A 12068-nucleotide genomic window follows, 5' to 3' on the forward strand; every position below is an offset into this window, starting at 1 on the left:
ACATTACTTGGATGTGATGGCTGAAAACTGAATACACTATTCTCAATGTATTCAGTAAGATATTGCATTACAATACATAAAAAGTACTGTATTCAGAACACATTTAGAATACATCTTGATAAGGCGCAGTGGGAAAACTGTTATAATTTTGTAAAGTCCTTAGTTTGGGCGGCACGGTGGTCCAAAGACATGCGGTCAGGCCGACTGGACATGCTAAATTGCCTCTAGGTGTGAATGTGGATGTGTATAGCTGTCTGTCTGCATATGTGACATCCTCAGTTTTCTTCATGTAATTCTTCTCTTAATATATTTCATGAAAATTTCACTTTCAATATTTATAAAATTCTCTACATTATTTTGGCTCTCAGCACCTGCTTCAGTCCACTGCTGCTCCTGTAATCCCACTGTTGTCTCATGAACTATGCAAACAATGCACCATATCCCAATAACAATATCTTGCAAATTTGAGTATAAAGTGGACAATTGTGTGATTTTACAGTTCATAGCATGTATGTAACTTGCCAGGAAATGCATGCAGGAGTTCAGTACAATACTGATACTAAGCCTACCACTCGAGAGCATGTCCACTACAGAGGAGACATACTGTTCAGTTCCATCATCCCTCAAAAGAGTTCAGAATCTAACTGCAAAAACAGCTTTAAAACAGTTTTAAATTCAGTTTTATTTCATGAAAAACAGTATATATATATATATATATATATATATATATGATATTTATATATATATATATATATATATATATATATATATATATGTGTGTATTCACCTTTTCAACCTATAGCAGAATCCTGAATGCCTCCTGATTTTTCACAGATGATCTGTATAATTTTGATTTTACATATACGTTTACCATTGCTGTGTGATCTGCATGTTGAACTTACAGAATCATGTCTGTGATTTGTTCCCAGTTCTCATGAGTATGTGTAATTAGTTTTGCTCTATGCTGCTCCTGTGTGTGCTCTCCAGGCCTCTCCGTATCCTCTGATTCTCTCTCTGGAGAACCACTGTTCAGTGGAGCAGCAGACCATCATGGCCAGGCAGCTGCGCTCCATCCTTGGAGACAAACTGCTCACAGAGCCCCTCAACGACCAGCTCTCTGAGAGCCTACCCTCACCAGAGGTACTGCACGATTAAATGCATACTGCAATTTTCATACTCATGATCCTGTTTGTCTGTCTGTCTTTATTCCCCATTGTGCTTTCTTGTATTTTCAGCCATTTATAATTATTTATGCTCTTTTTTTCTTGGTTGACTTTCCAGCTTCATTGTATTCTTTTACATTCTGCTTGGCATCATTCTGCCATATTTTCTTATTTTGTCTGTCTTTATAATAGTCAAATGATGAACCTCTGTGCGTGTTCTCTGCTGCTGCGCTCCACTGTTTTAGCGTTATCAATATTATATATAAAAACTCAGTGGACTTGTTGATTCACAGATGATTTTGCAAAATAGTAAATAAAATGTAAATAAATAAATAAACAGTAAATAAAATGGCCGTATTCGTGTTATAGACATTGTGACACTGGTATCGTCCTCCACTATAAAGAAATCTGAGAAAGTTTCTCTACAATGCATCATTCTACTTTTGAAATGACTTTGTTTACATCCCAATGACTGATTTACACAAAAATTTTAAAAATCGATGGAATTCCGCTTTAAAGCACAGAGTAGAATGTAAATGATATATAGGCCAAATGTTAATATAGGCCAAATTGTCATTTCTGACTAATAAGATAATACAATATCCTGTTGGCGGTAAAATGGTAGAAACTTATCAACAAATATCTGATAAAACTGACATGTAATGCTGACTGATGGAAAAAACAATGTACTGGTTATAACTTCTGATTATTGATTTATTTATGGTTTATGACCTAATTAATGACCATTATTAAAAACAATTTTAGACCATTCATAAATCCTTTATAAAAATCCTTCAATTTCAAAAAAATTGAAACTTACCTACCTTCTTTATTTGTATATTGTTTTGCCCTCAGCCCACCACAGACATTGCAGACATCTTCCCCAAGACAGAAAGTCTGGCACCCCGATCTAGAACGTTCATCAGGCGGTCTTAATAATATAAATATTTGATGCCCACACCCTCCCGCCTCCCACTTCATTCATGTGTCATGCCCACCCTCACCCACTTTAAGTTAGTTAATGGAGGTTATACAACTTGCAGGCATTTTGTGATGTGGTTTGTTTTTCTTTGCAACATACTTGCGGCCTTTTGACCACTCACTTCTCCAGTCAGTATTCTCACTGTCTAAGATCATCTCACCTAGCAAGTGACAATACTATCGCATGTAAAACTGCCTTGTGTAGACATCTAAACTGAAAACAAACTGGTAACAATATGTGTTTAAGAGGTCCTGTTTGTATAAGCTAGGTGTTACCCTCTGTTCATGTGGCATCTACTCCAGTACATTATGAATCAGTGTTACAATGCAAACATAGTATTGAGTGTTATCAGCCACAACAATCCACCAACTAGAGACCTCTCAGCCATCACTGCTTATACAAATCAATACTGTTTCTGAATTAGCAGGTGTTCATGTCAATTTGTCTGCCCTGTGAAGATGAATTATTCTTCACTTTTATATAGTAAATTGTATGTCAATTCTCAATCTAAATATTTGCATGTGAGATTAATGGTGTACCTATGACCTGTTTGAGTAAATATTTGAATAAAACTTTTGCAAAATAACTTCTTGAAATACAAAAATGTGCAAAGTAGCAACAGGTTAATGCATGTCAGTAAACAATAAAAATGCCTTTGGCCACTGTGTATCACACCTGGTAGTCCTGGCAACTCTTTCTAACAAACCCTTCTGCACTCTTAGATTTATCAAACAGAATCGCTCATTTGGTGAGAACTTAGGTTCAGAGATGTAATTTTTGTATTTTGGTCTGATATGAATGCTTATGTTGCATTAGGAGCTGAAGGGGAAGATTCTGGTGAAGGGAAAGAAGAAGCAAGTGAAGGAAGAAAGCGTAACTGATTCTAGCTACTCTGAGGACGAGTCTAAAGCTGAGGGTAAAGCCAGGGCAAAGAAAGAAGGCAAGGAGGTGAGTCCACAAGCCCCCATTTACACTACTGCTCAATTGTGTTTTTAATTTAATTATATAAAACCAGACCAGTTTTGTTGCAAATGCATATTATCACTGTTATAAGAAACATTGTATCTTTTAAATCGATGATCACCAGCCCATCTACTGGAGATACTTTCCTGCTTCTCCTCTGTGATCTAACTTGCCTAACACCAATCCTGTCAACTTAATTCTAATAGAAATATGGAGGTGACCCAATCCACCCCCTGAATCTTGTGACCTGAACTTTGCTTTTATTCTTTGCTATTATTATTTATGTCTTTTATATAAAGACAAATTTGAATTCTCTATTTATTAATGTCAATTTTAAAAAGAATATGTCTGACAGTTATTTATTTATTTATTTATTTGCTCAGTCATTTGATACAGATATAGATCGCTGATCTCAATAATAATGTCTAATGTTCAGAAATCCAAGCATGAATATTTTGTCCTGAAAGTTGCACTGTGTTGTATGAGCAGCTTGCATTGAAAGCATTTTGTAATGTCAAACAGCCACAACACAACGATTTTTATACATTGTTCCTCTAGATTTGACTTCACAGTGTGTCATGATGTATTTAGGGGAATTTTCGTTTGCGTATATACACTATTCAGAAGCTGGCTGATTTTGCTTAGCACTCATTTTGGTATGCTTTTAAATGTGAGCACGCAAAATCAGTACTCTGGTGTTTAATGTGAGATGGCTGCATTTGTCAGTAATGAAGAATTTTGTGAAATGAACTTTATTTTGAGAAGGTGAAAACTCATGAGATTTACTTTCATTACCTTTAGACTGTGACAGAGACAAAATTAAAGCGATAATCACTGGTAAACCTTAGAACTTGACAGCTATAGAACATTATACAACAATTAGTTCTGGCCATGTGAGCTGATTGGTTGAGAAGCGTTCTAACCGTGCTGTTATTTCGTCATAACAGCACGTTTTTTTCACAAACACAGTATCACTCTGCTGAGACACTGTTGCTAAGCAACAACTTTGACAGCTGTAGGAGACGCTCAAGCCATTTGAACATTTTTACTTCTTACTTTGCGCAAAAAGAGAAAATGGACACTTTTAAGATCACATTTGACGTAGCAACATGCTGCTTGTTAAGGAACTATAATTTGGCGGAAGGAATTGCTAACATTAAAACATATTAAACGCCGTGTTCACGGCCCAGTTTATTAATTTCTTACTTTATTTATTTAACTGTTGTATAAAAGCAATAGAACACTCGAGGTCATGTGTTATCGCGAATAACATCACGACTGTGATTTGGTTGCACGCACGAGCTGAAGGCGACTCGAGGTCGTGTGGTATCGCAATTAATTTCACCATAACACACTCCCTCTTGTGTTCTTTTGCTTAACTAACACATGTAATGCAGCCAATAAAGGACTTCTGAAGAAGGTAATTGGCTGTGGCAGGTGTGTCAGACTGTGGTTGGACCTAGTCTCTGCAGAAAGGCAGATCTTCAGGACTAGGTTTGGTCACCACTACTTTACATAGTACATATTGTTGAACAGGGGTGTGCAGCTCCAGTCCTAGAGGGCTCTTGTCCAGCATGGTTCAGAGAGTTTCCTGTAAACACATCTGATTGTAACATACCCGACCTAACTTATCTGTTAATTCTGTTAATTGCCAGGTTTAGTGGGTGTGTTTGAGTAGGGAAACTATCAAACTGTGCTGGACCCCGGCCCTCCAGGACAAGAATTTTGCACCCCTGTTGTAGAGGAAGGAAAATGTTCTTAATTTAATGTATGCTAAAAAAATTTTATTCCATGTATTTTTTTACCATTTCTATATGTTAAAAATAAAGCCATGGGGGAAACAACAGAGTGCCATGATGGTGTCAATATTGTAGCATCAGCACAGAGAAAGACACAGGAAAGACTATGCTCCTGCTGCAAGACGTATTCATTTTTTAAATCATCAGTACAAAGGCACATACAAAGCACTTAAACTCACTAAGGAAGTCACCGTTAGCCATGAACTTCACTCTGATGGTGACCCCTCCCCACACACACACAAAACCCACACATCTAAACCCATATCCCAACACAGAATGACATAATAAACACATATCACATACCTTTAATTGATGAACAGCAATAAACAACATAAATAGTCCCTTCTCTGGAGGGCGTACATCTCCAATGATCCTCCTGACGTGACTGCTGTACTATCTTCTAGAGGCCAGCGCCAGCATAAGTGGGCCTTAACTACATATAGAATTAAGCTAATTTGATGGCAGTACTGTGCAACTTCAATCATTCGATCACATAAAATCATTTGTAAGGAATTGTTTAAAAAAGACAAAAAAATCCAGACTTTGAATCCAGTTTCTGATTCTGGATTTTGTAATCCTGGCAGGTATGGGAACCAGAAAGTGGATTCAAGGTTGGAAACTGAAGACCTCTAGTCCAGAAAGAGAAATGGAGCTGCAGATTGAGAGAGCTAGATATGTAGTTCATAATCAAATTATATCAAGAATGACTTGATTTGACAGACACTTTCACAAGAACTTACTTTTAAATAAATAAATGTATGTAAAGTATATTGTATACTTTAAAAAATACTTCATGTTATCTCTACAAAACTCATATCACCAAAGCTTATAGTAAAAATGCTCTTAAATTTATATTAATGGGATAATTCAAATAATAATAATAATCTTAGACCATTTCCATTGGTTCATTCATCATGAAATGAAGTGCTCACAGTTTTTAAATGATAAACTAAAATGATAAACAATGTTTAGATGACAATGCTAACAGAGACATTATGCTGAATAAAACAGCTGAAAGTCTTCTATTACTTAAAAAAGCATTGTGTTAGATATTCCTGAATAAAATAGCAAAAACTATTAATATGACCACAGATTTCAAGTTAGAGTGTCAATAAGTAACAAGTCTGCCCCTTTTGGTGGCTATTTAGGATATCGATATTTTTCAATCAATTCTTTCTGTTTGACTGTGTGTGCATGCAAGTGGGTTTGTGTGTGATTGTGCATAGTGTTCCGCTTGGCTCATTTGGTTCTGAGTTCATTTAACTTCTTGAAGTCTTTTGTGTCCTGCTGTCTGTCTGTGTGTGTTGCTGCATGTCTGTGACTGTCCAATTCTCTTTGTTGAATGTATGTTTCTCATCTGAAGGTGTCTGAGCTGAGTGCAGAGCTTTCTGACCTGGTGGTGTACACTCACAGTGTCTCCTTCAAAAGCTTCGAACAGGCAGCCAAGAGTCCCCCCAATGAGATGTCCTCCTTCTCTGAAAGACGGGCCCTCAGACACATCAAAACGTCAGGTACCTTATGTGTGTCAAGTACCTTAAAGTTACAATGCAAAGTTGGTCTAAGACTATACTATAATAATAATCAATATGTACATTTCGAGTATATATTATTTTATGGTGTGTTTTACAAAATATGTTCTAAAATATAATATTATTTATTAATATATGGTGTATAATAAATAATAGTGAATTTACACTGAACTACAAACAAAATTTATTTTTTCCCCTTCTTTTTCCTTCTGAAAAAAGTGTTAATCTGGTCTTGGTCTTGACTTTGACTCGACTACTGCATAGTCTCAGTCTCAGACTCGATATGTCCAGGTCTTGGTCTTGACTTGGACTCGCTTCTAGTGGTCTTGAATACAATACTAGTGTGTGTACTGATTTTTCTGTCTTTAAGACACACAGTGGACACATTTAAAGCCCAAAAATAATAGTTTTGAACTTGTATGTCCTGTTTGCAGAATTTGCTACGTGAGCTCATGTGCTCTCAACTTCAGGTTTAGTAAAGTGCTAGCTTAGCTTCAGCCAAGGCATGTTTGGTGTCTAGTTTCCTTCTTTAGCAGGGTTCGCACTGCATTTTTGGAATGCTGTAATGTGTGGTGAGTAATGAGGCTGGATATAAGCGTAAGCAAACTTTAATGACCAAAACAAACTAGTACAAACACTGAGAAAGATACAAAATAACAAACTAGAAGGTTTTTAACCAGGAAACAACTAGAGTAAATAAACAATGGGGAGACACATAACACTACATGTAACAACATAATGCAAAATAACGTAGACTAGACAACGAAGGACTGAAACAAAGGGCTTGATATAGCTATAAGCAATAGGGAATACCTGGGAGAGGAAGGAGACATGGACTACAACCAGGTGAGAATCCTATTAGGGAAAGCAGGAACAGGGACGGGGCAAGCAAGCAAAACTAAACACAAGCACAAAACTTGCTGTTACTGAGCATTAGCGCCATCATTAGCAATCAGCTGGGCTATCAGTTAGTTGGGCTAGCTGGCTGTCATTTTGATGTGATGTTTAGAAAGATGTCACTCTCAGGGCACCTGGAGCCACCCTGGGTGCCTCGCATTTTTTGCACCCACCAGCGTCTTTTTTGTCCTAAGGTAAATACAAAAGGTTGTGTCCTAAATTAAATACAAAAGTTCTTAAAGCATTCAACTAGACCTCAAAACCAGCAAGCAAAATACATCTGTCTCAGTGAAACAGAAAAAAGGTGGCTTCATCCTCAAAAAATGTATACAATGTGAACACCCCCTTAGTTTTGCCCTGGAACTATGAGGCTAATGTTACTAACCAGTAATGGAAGCTTATACCCCCACCAATTTGCAAACTGCATACATAAATCATTATACACTTGCCTCAAACTATGTTGACTTGTTATGTATTCTCAAATAGACTTGCTTTTGTGGTTTCTATAAAAATGAACAAATGGATGGTGCATAGCTTAAAACTTTAGTTTTAAGCCGCGGGCTTTAGTTTTGCCCGTTTTCTGCCTGACAGTATGTCATACAGTGGCAGAAAGTCTATTTGAGATTACTTAAGAACTCAGCTTGGTTTGGGCCAAGTATGTGATGACTTACGCAAAAGGTTTACATGATGCTAATTGTTGGGGTATAAGCTGTCATTAATTGTAGACTAGCTTCAAAGCTCCATTTTAAAACTAAAGTAGCCGACTCTGGACACCAAGCATTAGAGGTAAGAGAAAACTCTTTAAAACTGCTTTTCACTGAGAGATGCAAAGTTCTGCAAGACACACCTCAGCATGCACATTACCGAGCACTGCATGCATTTTCATTAGATCCTCTGTTGTTTCCAGGGGTGTCATTTGTACGGCATAACAGTCAGCATCTGAGCAGGACCTACCCATCTGGTCAACGCCTGCAGTCATCCAACTACAACCCTCAGGACATGTGGAATGTCGGTTGCCAGATTGGTAAACTTGAGTTCAAATGAATCTGAAAGAAGCATACAAATATAGCAAAGTGTAGAAATGGCATTCCAGCTAAATCCATCCATATAACTCATTGTCTCCTGCAGTGGCTTTGAACTTCCAGACTGACGGGGAACAGATGGATCTAAATCGGGGACGTTTCTTACCCAACGGTCGCTGTGGGTATGTGCTAAAGCCCAGCTTCCTGTGCCAGGCTGACTCTGAGTTCAACCCTGACAACCCAGGTGGAGGACCAGGACACAACCCCACTCTCCTCACCATTAAGGTTAGGGCACTGTGCCAACTCTTACAGTGATTAAAGTGATAGTTCAACGACAAATTAAATTTATGCTATTTTACCCTTTCCCCATATGTAGTCAAACAGCCAAGACATGTCTGGTGTCCAGAGCTTTTTTACATTTGCACTGGAGCTACAAGGCTAATATAGCTAACAAGTATTGGAGGTCTTTACAGGTATACATACTTGCCTCAAACAGTGTTGGCTGTTAAGTAATCTCTACAAGATCTACTGACTAGACACTAGCATGTCATTCAGTTTCAGCAAAGAATATGTGCAGATTACTCAACAGCTCGATGTGGGTTGAGATGAGTATGTGATGACTTAGACAAGCAGTTTGTACAGTGCTAACTGAAGCATTATAGGTTTCCATTATTGTTAGCTAGTCTCACAGGATAATGAGATGCCTGGGAACAAATTGGTACCCTCTAAGTGCTGGATTGCAGCAAAATCTGCTGTTAACAAAGGTATGCCCCCTGTAAAAGAGAGGAGCTCAGTCCTTGAATGGCATCTGGCAACAAGAAGCGGCCACTCCGCTGTCCAAAAATGGTGCGTACTGACATGCCACTAGGTGAATAGAACCTGCCATCAGTAAGTGGTAACAAGTGACACTTGCCACTCACGTCGCTTGGTTAGTGGCACTCGCCAGTGGCATCTGCAACACAGAAACGGTGTATGCCACTCAAAACAGACACATACCAACAGCTCCTGTGAGTAAAGCAGTGATTATTGGCAGCGGCTACTTGGCTAGCCTAGCTAGCAGCACATCATAACACCACCATCGATAAAAGTGACGGAGGAATCGATTTGAAGACTTTGTTCAGATTTGCATTTCTCCAAACACTTGACACACTATAACAAGTGTGTTCAATTTTTTTATTTGAATTTTAATTTAATTTCTCCTTTACATTACTTTTTTAATCATAATTTGAATTATCTTTGTATTGTATGATTGGTTAAGCAGTTTGAATATCCGCAGTGTATGAAAGGTGCTATATAAATAAACTTGCCTTTTCTTCCCACCCACATTTATCCCAATGGTTCTTATGTTTGTCCCCAGATGTTCTGGTTACCTGATCATGAAGACTGTTTGTTAACTAGATTAGCCTTGAGGCTCCAGTGCAAAACAAAAGAAGCAGACGTAAAACATCAAACATGTTTTGACTGACTACATTTTGAGTAGGAGGAATTGTGTATAGTAGATTTTTTGCCCAACTATTACTTCCACTGTGATGCCATAGCCTGCAAATTCACTCTTCTCTCTTATTTTGGAATAAACAGCTCAAGCAGAGGTGAATCATGCCCTCCGGAATGTTATACCAACAAAGATGTTGTGACCCACCCAGAATGAGCTGACAGAATTATGTCTTGTCACTGAAGTGATATCTGAGGCAGGTTATGTCTGGTTGGCGCCAATAACTCAATCTGTGTTTAGTAACAAGAGGAAGGACAGATCAAGGCTAAAGCCAAACAACAGAGTAGCCTACAAGCTAGAATATAAACAGAAAGTTGAAGGAATTGACTTCAGTCTTTTCCACAAAACATCTCAAAGACCAGTATGTTTATAGGGACTATAATACTGTTTGTTGTGTTCCAGGTCATCTCAGCCCAGCAGCTGCCTAAGCCAGACACAGAGAAGCTGAACTCCATTGTAGATCCTCTGGTGCGGGTGGAGACCCATGGGGTTCCCATAGACAATAACAAGAAAAAGACACACCGAATTGACAATAATGGTAATTGTTCTAAAATCAAGGGTGTTAGCAGTAACAGCCTCTACTCATCTGGAAGACTTTACAGTAGATGTTGGAAATTGGCAATGAGTATTTGATTGCATTCAGCCTCGAGAGCATTAGGGGAGTCAGGTATTGATGTTGGATGATTAGTTCTGGGTTCAAACACCACTCTAACTCATCCCAAAGGTATTAGAAGGAGCTCCATCACTTCAGAGAACACAGTTCCACTGCTCCACAGCCCAATGCTGGGGGCTATGGTGCTTTAGGCTGGTGTGCAGCTGCTTATAAGCAGTGTTTTTTTTTCTGTGGAGATTATACAACTGGTGTATATGTAATTGAATGCTTCTGTAAAGTAGCTGAATTCACCAATTAAAAGGGATTTCTGGATCCAAAGCTATTTAAACCCAGAGTCTTATTTTAGCCACACTCCTGCATTTTAGAGCAGGAGCTGAGACTGCATCTCTGTTCCTCATGGCCACATGGTAAGCAGTTAGATCCCTTTGTTTTGAAGTATATTCTTCCAGATTCTGAAAATCAGTGTGGAACCTTAATGACTATTGACTACTGAAACAAATATTTTTTGCAAATATTTTGTATTTTAATTTAAAAAATCAGATCTTCTGTGTGTATAACTGTTCTAAGCTGTGTTTGCTTGTTATGTACTGGCTAGCATTTCTGAGTTCTGCTCAAAATAAGCTAAAATTGTCACTACTGAAACAAAATAGAATCTTCAACCCTTTGTTTTAATAAAATTAACATAATTTAGGGTCACTCAAAAAGATTTTAAGTCCTAGTTGTGTTTTCACTTCTGACTTTGAAGCAATTGGGTAGAATGATCCATACATCATAATGTAATACTGTAATGATTACATTACAATGTTTTAATTTTCTCTCTCTCCTGTATTCTGTTTGTTATTCCATTGGGTGTGTGCGAGTTCTTTTGTCCTTTGTGTTTTCACCCAGGCTTTAACCCCAGGTGGGACTGCACCTTAGAGTTTCTGCTACATGTGCCTGAGCTGGTCCTGGTTCGCTTTGTGGTGGTGGACCATGACCACACTTCCAGGAATGATTTCCTGGGTCAGTTTACACTGCCTTTCACCAGCATGCGCACAGGTCTGCACCTCTTTGTTAATTTAGGCAGTAATAGTGGGCAGAATGGCCAGAAATTCACAGTATAATTACATTTTCTGATGGTTTCAGTAATATCAGTGTATAGTGTATAGTGCACAGTGTATTTATATATACCTTTGAATAAAAGCATTTAAAATGCTTAAATAATCTATTCTTGTAGATAACCAGTGGATCGTTTTTTATTTTTTATTGATTATTGGGATGTCCCCTTACATTTACATAACTTGTTTTTAATCATTAAATTAAATCTGATTTTTTTATTGTACAAAACAGTGAAAGCATAACTGAGGAATATATAGATATATAATAGCAATATATAGTTAGTATTACTTTCTAACACTAGCCCCAAACAAAATAGTGCTAGATGTTTATTCATGTCTGAATTTCTACAAATTGTAGTTGGCTCCTTAGGCAGCTTTTTGTTTACATTTTCCGTTCCACCCTAAGTGGAGCAGTATTTACATTGTGGCACCTGTACAAGCATCTAAAGGTAACTGCCGCACCATTTCAGGTGGAAGAGAAAAGCCAACTTTTGCTTTGTCGAATGGCTTT

At 37.8% G+C, this 12068-nt stretch overlaps 1 protein-coding gene across 1 annotated transcript in view; it reads left to right on the forward strand.

Moving 5' to 3' along the window:
• Positions 1–12068, forward strand: part of LOC118808958 (1-phosphatidylinositol 4,5-bisphosphate phosphodiesterase delta-3-A-like) — a 46416-nt gene that overhangs the window by 32539 nt on the left and 1809 nt on the right. Inside the window, exons 10-16 of the mRNA XM_036571838.1 lie at positions 988–1140; positions 2962–3093; positions 6271–6418; positions 8241–8357; positions 8462–8640; positions 10250–10385; positions 11349–11498. Of these exons, the coding sequence (XP_036427731.1) occupies positions 988–1140; positions 2962–3093; positions 6271–6418; positions 8241–8357; positions 8462–8640; positions 10250–10385; positions 11349–11498 (1015 nt within the window). The remainder of the gene's footprint in view (positions 1–987; positions 1141–2961; positions 3094–6270; positions 6419–8240; positions 8358–8461; positions 8641–10249; positions 10386–11348; positions 11499–12068) is intronic.

The sequence above is a fragment of the Colossoma macropomum genome, unplaced genomic scaffold, assembly GCF_904425465.1.
Source record: "Colossoma macropomum unplaced genomic scaffold, Colossoma_macropomum, whole genome shotgun sequence".
In the NCBI taxonomy this organism is placed as follows: Eukaryota; Metazoa; Chordata; class Actinopteri; order Characiformes; family Serrasalmidae; genus Colossoma; species Colossoma macropomum.